This window comes from Oncorhynchus masou, chromosome 12 (genome assembly GCF_036934945.1).
Source record: "Oncorhynchus masou masou isolate Uvic2021 chromosome 12, UVic_Omas_1.1, whole genome shotgun sequence".
NCBI lineage: Eukaryota > Metazoa > Chordata > Actinopteri > Salmoniformes > Salmonidae > Oncorhynchus > Oncorhynchus masou.
In genome coordinates this window covers 62,434,833-62,450,636 of record NC_088223.1, presented here as the reverse complement: position 1 = coordinate 62,450,636, position 15,804 = coordinate 62,434,833, and the positions used below count along the sequence as shown (strand labels likewise).

Below are 15,804 nucleotides of genomic sequence, written 5' to 3'. Positions count from 1 at the left end.
TTTCTAAACAGGATCATAATCAATATAACACTGATGAGCTATGAGTCATGATTTCACTGCCTCTGTTGTCCTCCAATCAGGGAGCACCTTCAAGAATGGTGGTTACAGCAACGGTGGTGTTCCTGTGGAGACGGACCTGTGCTTCCCATGGATCCTGGACGTGTTCCAGCTGACAGCGTTTGACTTCTACAAGGTCATTGAAAGCTTCATCAAGGCTGAGCCCAGCCTGAGCAAAGACATCGTCAAGCACCTGGAGCGCTGCGAACACCTCATCATGGAGACCATCGCCTGGAGGGAGGTAGGTCACACAGCAAGTCTTATCACCACGTAGTTACATTATGACATAACTGCAGCACTCAAGGACAGGTTGCATTCACTTTCTATCAGCAGTTCAACACCTCCAAGCCAGTGCTACCAGAGCAGTGCTTGGTTTTATTGATGTCAGGGGGACTTGTTTCTGCATGTATAGATTATAGATTGTACTGTAATAGAATCGACAGTCTCTCTGGGGGCAGCCCCAGCATTGGTCATCATTGGCAGCTGCAGGAGAAGTAGTAGATGAGTGGGTTGAGACAGCGGTTGGAGCTGGCCAGGGACATCACTACTGGGTGCAGAGCATTGGTGGTCCGAGCCAGGCCACAGCTGGGCAGCAAGCCCACGTGGGTCAGGCCCAGCAGGTTGAGGTGGTAGGGGACAAAGCAGAGCAGGAAGACCCCCAGCACCCAGTAGATGAGGGTGAGGGTGCGCTGGCGGCTGCGGTGCTGCGAGCGGGAGCAGTGTCGAGGCTGACACCCTGCACCAGGCACAGAGCCATGAGGATAAAGGAGCGCTGGCTTTGGGACGACGGGTCAAGAAGACAGGGCTGGTGGTGGTGGGCCGCACCAGATCCCTCCGCTCAGCAGCCGCTGCACACAGCCTGCAAGGTGGTGTCATCAGAGGATGCACTATGGCAACATAACGGTCTACAGCCATGCAGACCAGGAAAAAGGTCCACCACGTCTGTCTGGTTCGTCAAATCCATGGATAGCTTTGGTCTTTCCAGTTGCGGCTCATTGCTTTGTCTCCCTCATGTCTGGGGAGAAAATGAAGGGAATATAAAGGAAAATAGGGCAGAATACCATACAGGACAGGTATAATATATATTTAATTAGATAGACTTTCATCTTTTATTTCTGGTACTTAATGGTATTTCAATATTTGCACATCTGTGATCTTGAGAGTGGTGATCTTGAGAGTGGTGATCTTGAGAGTGGTGATCTTGAGAGTGGTGATCTTGAGAGTGGTGATCTTGGGAGTGGTGATCTTGGGAGTGGTGATCTTGGGAGTGGTGATCTTGAGAGTGGTGATCTTGAGAGTGGTGATCTTGAGAGTGGTGATCTTGGGAGTGGTGATCTTGAGAGTGGTGATCTTGAGAGTGGTGATCTTGGGAGTGGTGATCTTGGGAGTGGTGATCTTGGGAGTGGTGATCTTGGGAGTGGTGATCTTGGGAGTGGTGATCTTGGGAGCGGTCTGCTGGCACAGCTGTGGTGTGTTGAATGTGCCGGATGGGACGTGAAAAGTCTACAGCTCACAAGCGCACACACATGGGCTACATCAGGGTAAATTCCATCCCAGTAACTGTTCTCCCTAATAAAACACACTGTGCCTGTAAGGTGTGTAATTAACTTCAATGTCCTGTAGAAAAGAATCATTCCTTTTCGTGGTTGATTTGCATTTTAATTTCCATGATAATCATCTGTATTGTAAAAGGATCAGCTAGGACTTTGGTGTCTCAGTGATTTTACTGGGAAAGAAGATGGCAGTCAAATTCCTCCTGTACTAAACAAGATAATCTAAATCATAAGACAGTTATGTATATTCTTCTCTATCAAATTATATACAGTGCCTTTATTCGGCCTCCTTGAACATTGCGACCTTTTGTCACATTTCAGGCTTCAAACATAAAGATATAAAACTGTATTTTTTTTGTGAAGAATCAACAACAAGTGGGACACAATCATGAAGTGGAACGACATTTATTGGATATTTCAAACTTTTTTAACAAATCAAAAACTGAAAAATTGGGCGTGCAAAATTATTCAGCCCCCTTAAGTTAATACTTTGTAGCTCCACCTTTTGCTGCGATTACAGCTGTAAGTCGCTTGGGGTATGTCTATCAGTTTTGCACATTGAGAGACTGAAATTTTTTCCCATTCCTCCTTGCAAAACAGCTCGAGATCAGTGAGGTTGGATGGAGAGCATTTGAGAACAGCAGTTTTCAGTTCTTTCCACAGATTCTCGATTGGATTCAGGTCTGGACTTTGACTTGGCCATTCTAACACCTGGATATGTTTATTTTTTAACCATTCCATTGTAGATTTTGCTTTATGTTTTGGAACATTGTCTTGGTGGAAGACAAATCTCCGTCCCAGTCTCAGGTCTTTTGCAGACTGCATCAGGTTTTCTGCCAGAATGGTCCTGTATTTGGCTCCATCCATCTTCCCATCAATTTTAACCATCTTCCCTGTCCCTGCTGAGGAAAAGCAGGCCCAAACCATGATCCTGCCACCACCATGTTTGACAGTGGGTATGGTGTGTTCAGGGTGATGAGCTGTGTTGCTTTTACGCCAAACATAACGTTTTGCATTGTTGCCAAAAAGTTCAATTTTGGTTTCATCTGACCAGAGCACCTTCTTCCACATGTTTGGTGTGTCTCCCAGGTGGCTTGTGGCAAACTTTAAACAACACTTTTTATGGATATCTTTAAGAAATGGCTTTCTTCCTGCCACTCTTCCATAAAGGCCAGATTTGTACAATATACGACTGATTGTTGTCCTATGGACAGAGTCTCCCACCTCAGCTGTAGATCTCTGCAGTTCATCCAGAGTGATCATGGGCCTCTTGGCTGCATCTCTGATCAGTCTTCTCCTTGTATGAGCTGAAAGTTTAGAGGGACGGCCAGGTCTTGGTAGATTTGCAGTGGTCTGATACTCCTTCCATTTCAATATTATCGCTTGCACAGTGCTCCTTGGGATGTTTAAAGCTTGGGAAATCTTTTTGTATCCAAATCCGGCTTAAACTTCTTCACAACAGTATCTCGGACCTGCCTGGTGTGTTCCTTGTTCTCCATGATGCTCTCTGAGCTTTTAACGGACCTCTGAGACTATCACAGTGCAGGTGCATTTAAACGGAGACTTGATTACACACAGGTGGATTGTATTTATCATCATTAGTCATTTAGGTCAACATTGGATCATTCAGAGATCCTCACTGAACTTCTGGAGAGAGTTTGCTGCACTGAAAGTAAAGGGGCTGAATAATTTTGCACGCCCAATCTTTCAGTTTTTGAATTGTTAAAAAAGTTTGAAATATCCAATAAATGTCGTTCTACTTCATGATTGTGTCCCACTTGTTGTTGATTCTTCACAAAAAAATACAGCTTTATGTTTGAAGCCTGAAATGTGGCAAAAGGTCAAAAAGTTCAAGGGGGCCGAATACTTTCGCAAGGCACTGTATACATGAACTTAATTTCCTTTTAAAGACTCAGACATTAGTTAGAATCTAAATATTACACAATGTCCTCATTGAATATACACTGCTTAAAAAAATAAAGGGAGCACTAAAATAAAACATCCTAGATCTGAATGAATGAAATATTCTTAAATAATTTTCTCTTTACATAGTTGAATGGGCTGACAACAAAATCACACAAAAATTATCAATGGAAATCAAATTTATCAACCCATGGAGGTCTGGATTTGGAGTCACACTCAAAATTTAAAGTGGAAAACCACACTACAGGCTGATCCAACTTTGATGTAATGTGCTTAAAACAAGTCAAAATGAGGCTCAGTAGTGTGTGTGGCCTCCACGTGCCTGTATGACCTCCCTACAACGCCTGGGCATAATCCTGATGAGGTGGCGGATGGTCTCCTGAGGGATCTCCTCCCAGACCTGGACTAAAGCATCCGCCAACTCCTGGACAGTCTGTGGTGCAACGTGGTGTTGGTGGATGGAGCGAGACATGATGTCCCAGATGTGCTCAATTGGATTCAGGTCTGGGGAACGGGCGGGCCAGTTCATAGCATCAATGCCTTCCTCTTGCAGGAACTGCTGACACACTCCAGCCACGAGGTCTAGCATTATCTTGCATTAGGAGGAACTCAGGACCAACCGCACCAGCATATGGTCTCACAAGGGGTCTGAGGATCTCATCTCGGTACCTAATGGCAGTCAGGCTACCTCTGGCGAGCACATGGAGGGCCGTGCGGCCCCCCCAAAGAAATGCCACCCCACACCATGACTGACACACTGCCAAACCGGTCATGCTGGAGGATGTTGCAGGCAGCAGAACGTTCTCCACGGCGTCTCCAGACTCTGTCATGTGCTCAGTGTGAACCTGCTTTCATCTGTGAAGAGCACAGGGCGCCAGTGGCGAATTTGCCAATCTTGGTGTTCTCTGGCAAATGCCAAACGTCCTGCACGGTGCTGGGCTGTAAGCACAACCTCCACCTGTGGACGTCGGGCCCTCATACCACCCTCATGGAGTCTGTTTCTGAACGTTTGAGCAGACACATGCACATTTGTGGCCTGCTGGAGGTCATTTTGCAGGGCTCTGGCAGTGCTCCTCCTGCTCCTCCTTGCACAAAGGCGGAGGTAGCGGTCCTGCTGCTGGGTTGTTGCCCTCCTACGGCCTCCTCCACGTCTCCTGATGTACTGGCCTGTCTCCTGGTAGCGCCTCCATGCTCTGGACACTACGCTGACAGACACAGCAAACCTTGCCACAGCTCGCATTGATGTGCCATGCTGGATGAGCTGCACTACCTGAGCCACTTGTGTGGGGTTGTAGACTCCGTCTCATGCTACCACTAGAGTGAAAGCACCGGCAGCATTCAAAAGTGACCAAAACATCAGCCAGGAAGCATAGGAACTGAGAAGTGGTCTGTGGTTATCACCTGCAGAACCACTCCTTTATTGGGGGTGTCTTGCTAATTGCCTATAATTTCCACCTGTTGTCTATTCCATTTGCACAACAGCATGTGAAATTTATTGTCAATCAGTGTTGCTTCCAAAGTGGACATTTTGATTTCACAGAAGTGTGATTGACTTGGAGTTACATTGTGTTGTTTAAGTGTTCCCTTTATTGTTTTGAGCAGTGTAGTAATATAGAGGGAATTACGTTTTTTTTTTAAATGTTTTTTTTTTCAGTCAGTGGAGCAGAGGCAAACAGCCTCTACTGCAGCCTCGAGTCCATACTGCAGATCAAGCACCATTACTCTAGTGCAGCCTCGAGTCCATACTGCAGATCAAGCACCATTACTCTAGTGCAGCCTCGAGTCCATACTGCAGATCAAGCACCATTACTCTAGTGCAGCCTAGAGTCCATACTGCAGATCAAGCACCATTACTCTAGTGCAGCCTAGAGTCCATACTGCAGATCAAGCACCATTACTCTAGTGCAGACTGCACTCATTCATTTCCACACAATAGTCTTGTTTTCATTTATTTTACAAGGTATTACATTATTGGTGAGTTTAATGTTGGAGTGCATTTTGTTTTATAATGTATAAGAAAAATAGATGTTTAAGTGGATAGATGAGTCACGGAATGTATATGTAGGAAGTAACAAAAATGTAAATGTTTTACTTGAACTTACATGACACTTCACCCATTCAATTGTATTGTGTGTCGGTCAGAGATCCTGAAGCACATGCTCCAGGCAGAGAAAATATTTACGAATGCTGATGTGGTTACTCCATGTTAACCTGGAGAACAACCCTTATCCCAAGTGTCTCCTTCCTAGTTCATTGGAAAAGGAACTCTTACACAATCCTCTATAGACTACAACCTCTATAGACTACAACCTCTATAGACTACAACCTCTATAGACCTCAACTATAGACCTCAACCTACAACCTCTATAGACTACAATTCTATAGACTACAACCTCTATAGACTACAACCTCTACACCTAATATTCTTAGCTGTGCAACATCTCAATAGTTTCCTCAGAGAAGTTATTTATATTTGTATATTGTAGTTATTATAAATCCCATGCAGGAAAACAATCTTGAATGACACTTCCAATTTTTTGTGAGGCTACAGGAATTGTGTGTGTGTGTGTGTGTGTAAAGAGGCATCTTTGAACAGATATTGAGGAAAATTGTGATCCAAATTCTTTTATTCCGTTAGACTGATGGTCAGTGGCGTATTGGTGTCCAGCCTCTGTCCTATAGTGAAATTATGCTTGGTTTGATTTTGCTGTGGTCTTGGTCCATTTTGAAATGGAGAGGCTACGGTAACCGTTTCATATCAGTTTACGCTCATGTATGGACACCTTAATTCCCATATACATACTGTACATTCATTATCGGGGCGGCAGGGTAGCCTAGTGGTTAGAGCGTTGCAAGTTCATATCCCCGAGCTGACAAGGTACAAATCTATCGTTCTTTCCCTGAACAGGCCGTTAACCCACTGTTCCTAGGCCGTCATTGAAAATAAGAATTTGTTCTTAACTGACTTGCCTAGTTAAATAAAGGTAAAAAAATAAATAATAATCTCTCCAACACACACACTAATTCAATGTTCTCTGGTCACACTGAATCAATAGTGATGTTTAACCTCACTGTCACTAGCCCAACTCCCAGACAACCTCTGTGCTGTCGTTGACCTGTTAAGTGGTATGGTATTACATTGATGCAAGTCAATATCCTGGAGCTTGCTAGTAAAGTCTCCACATAACAGGCACCAGAGGGAAATTGCCTGATCTTCTATCTCAATCTACACATTTTATGTAGTTAAAGTGTTTTTAATAAGGCTGTTATCTGAGGACTGTACCTGACTGAAACAACCTATCACTTTTCCAGTGTTATTTATGGATGTTTAGGCCTATTTGACTTGTATCAGATTTACCTCACCTTGTATGTTTGAGGATTTGTGCCAAAGCCAAACTGGATACTTTCCCCACACCGACGTGTGCTCACTCGTCTGCTTTTGTTTCACAATCCTACCCATCAGATTGGTTGGTTGTTAACCCCCAGTGCCCTATCTGACAGACATGCAGTGCTCTCCTTCTGGTTCAAGCACACCAAGACAGTCGTGAAGAGGGCACGACAAAAAAACCTATTCCCCTCAGGAGACTGAAAAGAGTTGGCATGGGTCCTCAGATCCTCAAAAGGTTCTACGGCTGCACCATCGAGTGGTTGCATCACTGCCTGGTATGGCCATCTACCTCCACTACACTACTTCTGATGGTCTTGCCAATGGCTGATTTAGCTCCCCAGAGACCACTGAAGGAAAATCCTTATTGGATCTTTTTTCTCTTCGGTGTTAATCCTTAATCCAACAACAAGATATTAAATCAGAACATCATTGAAAGTAATATAATTAGTATTTTATAAATCCTTCGCCATTCTCTGAATGCGTGTTTGGGTTAGTAATAATTTGTAGAGTGGCTCTATTGTTCCTCAGCAGCATTTATTCGCTATTCTGAATGTTTAAAGAATCCATATGTTGTTCTGAAATATGAACACAGAAATACTGGACATGTTGAACTCTTGTGGTGGTGATTTGACAACATTACAATCATGTTGTTTTTTATTGGACTCACATTTTTCTGGTCTTGACTTTGGACCCCTTGTCCCCCCCCCCGGTCTTAGTCTTGATTTGGACTCTACTTGCCAGTGTTGTGCTCCAGACCGATTTCAAGACCGGGAGGGGGACGAGGGGTCAGTAAAAACAGAGACCAGAAAAATGTGAGTCCAATGCAAGACCATGATTGTAATTAGTTGTACATTTAGATTAGGAAATGCGTAGCCTAATGGTTGTGTTTGTATTTTTGTGATTGGGACCTAGTGGCAGAGTGAATGGACTGCTTATCCAGAACATCATGTTGTGTTTGCCTGCTGTCTTTCCATTGGTGCTATGCAGTGGTGTAGTGGTGCCTGGAGAAATGGGTACAAACATTATGCCCAAAATTTCCCAAACAGCCTCCCCAGTGAAGGAAAGCACCCTGTGTGAAATATGCTAATATTTTATATATTTTATTTAAGTCCACAATGCTTAAACTACACCAGGAGAACATTTTGGTCTGGGAAGAATTGATATAATTTTTGCCCAATCTGGTCAGGTGGACCTGGCTCCCCAGTGGGTTGGCCTGTGCCCACCCATGCCTACGCTTCTGATGCAAACCAGGCATGATGACCGAATTGGACATCACAAATAGCCTACGAACCAAGATTTAGGACTAAACTTTTTCAATATCTGGTTTGCATACCCATTGTTGCCTAAGTTAGCAATTACTGGTAAATATCGTACGTTGAAACGTCTTTCATAACTACCCCACCTGCTACCAATGTCATTCTTCTGTGAGCTGCTCCATGCCAAAACCAGTTGAGCGCTCTTGCTGCCTGCAGATGATATTCCGCAGAAACGAGGATGTGTGCGGTCCACGTGAATATATTTCATGTGTAGGTTACTTTGTGCATGATTTCACTAATTTACTACATAATTGGTAAGTCATATACCTCCACTACACTACTTTGATGTGTATCAGTGGGGATTACGTGAGTATATGCAATGGCCATAAAAAAAGTATTTTATACCTGCGTATAGACTCCAATACACCACTGGCCCTTTGTGTTTTACAGAAAGTGCACTCTCACATGAGTGGCTGGTATTACCGTTACTGTCCTTTTAAGCATCACAAACTTGTCACACACTGGAGGTCCAATAGGTTCACCACTGTGCAAACATGTCTATAATAGGTATTGTTTCAAGAAAGGTGTGTATCTATTTGGAAGCGGGTTTATGCTCTTACTGCATGGAAGCGGATCATTTTTCTTTTTTAACTGCTGGTCTCTGGAAGAAGTTAGGTCAAGACCGGGTTCAAATGTATCCGACACAGAGACACTCAATGTGGTCTCGACCAAGACCGATCTCAAGTACGACAACACACTGAGTTAACGCCATAGATTGCTCAAATGTACAATGCATTCGGAAAGTATTCAGACCCCTTCACTTTTTTGCACATTTTGTTACGTTACAGCCTTATTCTAAAATGGATTAAATGGAGAGAGAAAAATCCTCTTAACTCTACACAGGACCCCATAATGACAAAGCGAAAAGTTTTTTTTTTTTAAACAGAAAAACTTTATTGCATAAGTATTCAGACCCTTTGCTATGAGACTCGAAATTGAGCTCAGGTGTGTTTTCATTGATCATTCTTGATGTTTCTTCAACTTGATTGGAGTCCACCTGTGGTAAATTCAATTGATTGGACATGATTTGGAAAGGCACACACCTGTCTATATAAGGTACCACAGTTGACCGTGCATGTCAGGTCAAAAACCAAGCCATGAGGTCGAAGGAATTGTCCGTAGAGCTCAGAGACAGGATTGTGTCGCTGCACAAATCTGAGGAAGGGTACCAACACTCTTTTCCAGCATTGAAGGTCCCCAAGAAAACAGTGGCCTCCATCATTCTAAAATGGAAGAAGTTTGGAATCACCAAGACTTTTCGTAGAGCATGCCGCCCGGCCAAACTGAGCAATCGGGTGAGAAGGGTCTTGGTTAGGGAGGTGACCAAGAACCCGATGGTCACTCTTGAGTTCCAGAGTTCCTCTGTGGAGATGGGAGAACCTTTCAGAAGGAAAACCATCTCTGCAGCACTCCACTGATTAGGCCTTTATGGTAAAGTGGCCAGACGTGCCTTCATGACAGCCAGCTTGGAGATTGAAAAAAGGCACCTAAAGGACTCTCAGACCATGAGAAACAAGATTCTCTGGTCTGATGAAACCAAGATTCAGCTCTTTGGCCTGAATGCCAAGCGTCACGTCTGGAAGAAACCTGGCACCATTCCTAAGGTAAAGCATGGTGGTGGTGGCAGCATCATGCTGTGGGAATAGTTTTCAGAGTTAGGGACTGGGAAACTAGTGAGGATTGAGGGAAAGATGAACGAAGCAAAGTACAGAGGTCATTGATGACAACCTGCTCCTGAGTGCTCAGGACCTCCGACTGGGGGCGAAGGTTCACCTTCCAACAGGACGATGACACTAAGCACACAGCCAAAACAACGCAGGAGTGGCTTCGGGACAGGTCTCTGAATGTCCTTGAGTGGCCCAGCCAGAGAACGGACTTGAATCCGATCGAACATCTCTGGAGAGACCTGAAAATAGCTGTTCAGCGACGCTCCCCATCCAACCTGACAGAGCTTGAGAGGATCTGCAGAGAAGAATGGGAGAAACTCCCCAAATACAGGTGTGCCAAGCTTGTAGCGTCATACCCAAGGATACTCGAGGCTGTAATTGCTGTCAAAGATGCTTCAACAAAGTACTGAGTAAAGGGTCTGAATACTTGTGTAAATGTGATATATCAGTTTTTTGCAAAAAGTTCTAAACCTGTTTTTGCTTTGTCATTGTTGGCTATTGATTGTGTGTAGATTTGAGGGTACATTTTAGAATAAGGCTGAAATGGAACAAAATTGGAAAAAGTTAAGGGGTCTGAATACTTTCCGAATGTCCTGTATGGAGTTTGCGTTTCACTAAGACCCCCTCCCAGAACTGGGTAACAGAACTACCCAGTTAAAACCCAATCGATACTGAACAAATATATAATCGCAACATGTAAAGTGTTGGTCACATGTTTCATGAGCTGAAATAAAATATCCCAGAAATGTTCCATACGCACAAAAAGCTTATTTCTCTCAAATTTTGTGCACAAATTTATTTACATCCCTGTTAGTGAGCATTTCTCCTTTGCCAAGATAATCCGTCCACCTGACAGTTGTGGCATATCAAGAAGCTGATTTAAAAGGCATGATCATTACACAGGTGCATCTTGTGCTGGGGAGAATAACATTCCACTCTAAAATGTGCAGTTTTGTCACACAACACAATGCCACAGATGTTTCAAGTTGAGGAAGAATGCAATTGGCTTGCTGATTGCAGAAATGTCCACCAGAGCTGTTGCCAGAGAATTTAATCTTAATTTCTCTACCATAAGATGGCTCCAACTTCGTTTTAGGGAATATGGAAGTAAGTCCAACCGGCCTCACAACCGCAGACTACATGAAACCATGCCAGCCCGGGACCTCCACATCTGGCTTCACCTGTGGGATCATCTAGAGACCAGCCACCCAGTATTTCTGTCGGTGATAAAGCCCCTTTGTTGTGAAAAACTAATTCTGATTGGCTGGGCCTGGCTCCCCAGTGGGTGTCCCTGGCTCCCAAGTGGGTGGGCCTATGCCCACCCATGGCTGTGCGCCTGCCCAGTCATGCAAAATCCACAGATTAGGGTTTTATTGATTTGATTTCCTTATATGAACTGTAATTCAGTAAAATTGTTGTATGTTGTGTTTTTATATTTTTGTTCAGTGTATGAATAAGATGTTGATGCCCTAAAATACAGCATTGAGCTGTTTTTCTTTTCCATAATCATTGAGTGTTGAATCATTGTTGTATTCACTTTGGTTGACATTGGTACATTTTTGGTTTTCTCAAATATATATTATTTCCATTTTTTTGTTCTAAAATAGCCACCCAGCAACCCATTAGATCAGACTTAAAACTACTTTCTTACTCAGTTTGTTTTTGTTTCACCCCCTGAACTCATTTTTATGATCTATGATTTAGTTATGGTGTGACACTCAACTTAATTAAACAATGATTTAACACATGCATGATGAACTGTATCAACAGCAAACAAATCCTTCTTAACTCAGTTGTCATTAGCTAGCCAGACGTTTTTTGTCATGCTTGGCAATGGTTTGAGGTGGTTTCTGTGTGCACTAGCTATTTAGTCGTTCAGTTGTATGATTAATATGAGCAAGGGAGAACGTTATCGCTAAGCTAGTGAGGTGGCGTCATAAACCTGAAGGACTGATAACCACATGTCTTTGTAAAATGCCCTAAATATCTCACTCTGTTTTATTACCCACAAATCAATATATGGCGTGCAAAGGTAAACCTGGGTAATATCATACATATTTACCACCGACTGTTCACTTCTGGTGACTCAACAAAATAAATGTGAACTTGTTTGCTTTCATTATTATTATTTTTTAAATTGGTGTCACAATCATCGTTGGGGGGGGCGAGGCGTGCAAGTAAAATGTGTTGCTATATAAAGTGCTATTTCATTATTTTAGTTTATTATACGATGTTCTGTACTTATTGTTGCAGGGAAAATACTGACCACTGCCTGGTATAAAGTATTTCAATAGAGACGCATTTAGACACCTGAGTCACTGTTTGACAGGTCACAAAGTGTGTTGTGGGTAAATGTTCACACTTTTTGTTTTGTAAATCTGTAGCACCACAGTCCAGGGTTCCCCCCCAGACCTGTGTCATGTAGAAGAATCCTGACCGCCAACACCACTATTGATGCAATCCTTAAGGGCAATTCCATGGTAACAGGGGGATATTGAGACTCATATTTTTCACTTTAAATCTTTGTCAAACAAAAACCAAAGATTGGCAAGTTAAACAAACCATACAACTATGCACAAGGACTACTTTTAACAATTTCCACTGAACATTTTACAAAAACACATTTACTTGAAGTACCGTGCAGATACGAAGTTTGGGAACAACTTTTTGGTAACAATTTTAATTTGTTCATTCAACGTGGTGATCTTTTTCTGTCTGTAAAACTAATTATATGAGAAATGGCAGTGGAAATGCCTTCATGTGCAAATGTTGATATAATTAACCATCATGTCGAAGTAAATTTGGAGTCGCGATAGTGTGTGGTCCTCCCACTACGACTCGGGGAAACCAGGAAGTTTTATTAGGCTACAGATTTAAATAAATTATTAACTTCAGTGTGGTGAAAGTGCACCCTGATCTTCACGCTTCTTTCCAGTAAATATCGCGCCTCTTATTCTGTTGACATGATGACCGTTGCTTGACTGACGTTTTTACAAAAAATATTCTCTCTCTTATCCAGAATAATCTCACAAGACTAGCCTAACCACACTGTTTCTGTCAGCTGTTGGCTGGAGCACAAGTGCCAAGACCAGAGTAGACACATTTGCTATTTTACGTAACAGTTTTTGACAACTATCGGTGGAGTTGAAAATGCGATGGAAACACTTTGAACTTTAGATTTTTATTCGGTACATGAAAATGAAGAGAAATGACATTTTGTGTGCAGTATGGCATTACACAGAGAGCGATGGATATCTATCTATCCACCAGTTTGTTTGGCACCACTGGTGGGAAAATTCACGTATTTTATTTGTGCAGATGTTTAGAATATTTGCATAAATCTTTCGCCAATTGAATGGAAACCTAGTTAGTGTCACTGATACCGTGGAATTGCCCTTAACACGACAACACTCAGAGCTGAGTCAGTGGACTTAGTGGGTACCCTTAATGCAACTGTACTTGCTTCCTGTGATGCTATGGTTCTTATAGAATCCACTCCAGACCACCGATCTCCCGTCTTTTGCTTTAGATCATCTGGGTGTGTTGCACCAACAATTGAGTCACCTGAAATATTGATGCCTCATCAAGGTGGTGACGTCACACAGTGGATTCATTGTGAAATACTTTTTCTCTCAGAGTCATCAGGTTGTTCTGCATGGTGCTGTGGCTCTTCAGCGTGTCTGTCTGAAGCCCCACGAACATCTTATTGTTGCGAACTGCCATCGACTTCCGTTTGATGGAGTTCTGGATGGTCTCAGATGTAAAGTAGTAGATGACTGGGTCAAAACAGCAGTTGGTGACCGCAATGCAGAGGGCGATAGGGTAGATGGTCCTCACCACTGACTCCACAGCGCAGCCTTTCAGCAGATTGGTGCGGACCAGGGCATAGAACACCAGATTGACATTATAAGGGATGAAGCAGAAGCAGAAAATGAGGAGGTGAACCACGATCATCCTCAGAATCTTCGTCTTGTTGAGCTGGCCACCACGGCTGATGGCCTGGGGCTGGCGCAGTGTTTGGAGGACCGAGACCGAGCAGAAGACGTTGAGTAACAACGGAATCAGGAATCCCACTGTCTCAATAAACACCACCACCTTGGACAGACTGGACTGCCACTGCTTGTTGGAGAAGTTCTCGAAGCAGTAGTTGACGGAGGAATTGGAGTTTTCGTTTCTGAGCGAGGTGGTGTCCAGGAGGAAGCCCGTCGGCAGGCTGCCAGACAGCACCAACACCCACACAGCACAGCAGGCCAGCTTGGCGTTCCGTTTTGTCCGCAGTGCCTGTGATCGGAATGGGTAGACGATGGCCAGGAAGCGGTCCACGGTAATGCAGGTGAGGAAGAGGATGCTGCCGTACATGTTGGTATAGAAGAGGGAGACTGAGAGCTGGCAGAGCACCCTGCCGAACGGCCAGTCTCTGTTGATGAAGTAGAAGATCCTGAAGGGTAGGGTGAGGACGAAGAGCAGGTCGGACACCACCAGGTTCATCATGTAGGTGGTGGTCTCGTTACGCAGCTTCAGCGTGCAGGCAAAGATGTAGACTGCGACCATGTTGAAGAGCAACCCGACTATGAAGACCAGGCTGAAGACTGAAGTGTACATGGTGTACTTGAAGCCGTCACTCTTAATGCAGCTCGTGTTGTTTTGGCTCAAGCCCAGAGAACTTATGCCATCAGTCTCCAGAGTGCTGTTATACATTTTTTGGGAGGAGGGTTTGGAGGATGGGAGTGTTGATGAATGTCAATACAAAAATGGGAAAGTTTCTGTGGAAAGCAGCAATCACTTGTACAAGATAATTCCAAAGAATAGAGTACAAAATAAGTTTCCTTATTTTCAGGGGTACACATCCGTTGATGTTATCTATGTAATTTCCAGTTAAGCTTTAGCCTCATCCCCCAGCATAAAAGTACACCATCATTTTCATTATATCCAATGGTTTTTAAGCATAATAATGTGCTCTGATGCAAATACCACCGTCAACTTGCTTTTTCAGAAAGCCCAGCGTTTTAAAAAGAACAGCAAGCAACTCTGTCAATACCTGTGCTGGTATCCAAAAAGATAACAGTCCTCTCAGTTAATCCATTGGCAGGAGTAAGATGTATCTAGTTAGAGTAATTGTAAGATCCCAGGTCTGTTTTTATGTTCTGTGGTCTTCTTGTGAACAGCCTTGAGGTTGTCTTTTCTGAGTCTGGAGAGTTTCTTCTCTCACTCCAGAGTCAGTGGTGTTCCTTGCTCCAGTGAAAGAGGGGGGAGTCATGTGCCTCTCCTCGGGTCTGTGAGCTGAGAGGCTTTCTGCTGCCCCTCTGGGTCCCTCCCTCTCTCCCGGCCTCCTGCTTTGCCTCTGGCAGCCCTCTTCCAGTCTCTTCCTGCTGCAGTCCTTGGGGGCATGGTGTTCCTACTGACCCTACACTTGGAAACGGACAGCGGCTCTGCTGCAGCCTGCCTGTCCACCGGTGATGCAGCCTTAAGTTCAGTGGAGTCAGTGTTCTGTTCTGAAGCTCTACCTTTAGACTGAAGCTTAACCGACTGCTTGCTTACACACTGGGAGGAGTAGGCCACCACACCTTCAAGCCCGGCCCACAGCTTTAGCTGAAAGACCTACAGTCTTTCTCGCTCACTTTCTCTCTTGATGTTTGTTTTGAAAATGTCATCTTTAACCCCTTATATCCCCAGGCTGAAGTAACTCTAGATATGTGTTATCTTGTTTTCTGTGCCCTTAGCATGCTGTCAGGATCTCATGAAAATATCAAATTTATATCAAGCAATGAAATGTAGTGTATTATTTTGTTTGATATCTAAGAGCTATCCTACCCCCAAACAGAGCACGTCTTCATTTGGCTCTGCTTGGTGAAAGGAATCAGTTAAGTCATACTCTCCTGTCAGCCCCAGAGCCCAGTGTA

General features: G+C 43.8%; 2 protein-coding genes across 2 annotated transcripts in view; one reads left to right on the top strand and one right to left on the bottom strand.

Moving 5' to 3' along the window:
- rb1 (retinoblastoma 1) overlaps positions 1-15,804 on the top strand; it is a 42,968-nt gene that overhangs the window by 13,366 nt on the left and 13,798 nt on the right. Inside the window, exon 17 of the mRNA XM_064981572.1 lies at positions 81-298. Coding sequence (XP_064837644.1) covers positions 81-298 — 218 coding nt within the window. The remainder of the gene's footprint in view (positions 1-80; positions 299-15,804) is intronic.
- Positions 10,685-15,772, bottom strand: LOC135550604 (lysophosphatidic acid receptor 6-like). The gene has a single exon (XM_064981573.1). The coding sequence runs from the start codon at positions 14,600-14,602 to the stop codon at positions 13,502-13,504; it is 1,101 nt and encodes a 366-aa protein (XP_064837645.1). The 5' UTR covers positions 14,603-15,772; the 3' UTR covers positions 10,685-13,501.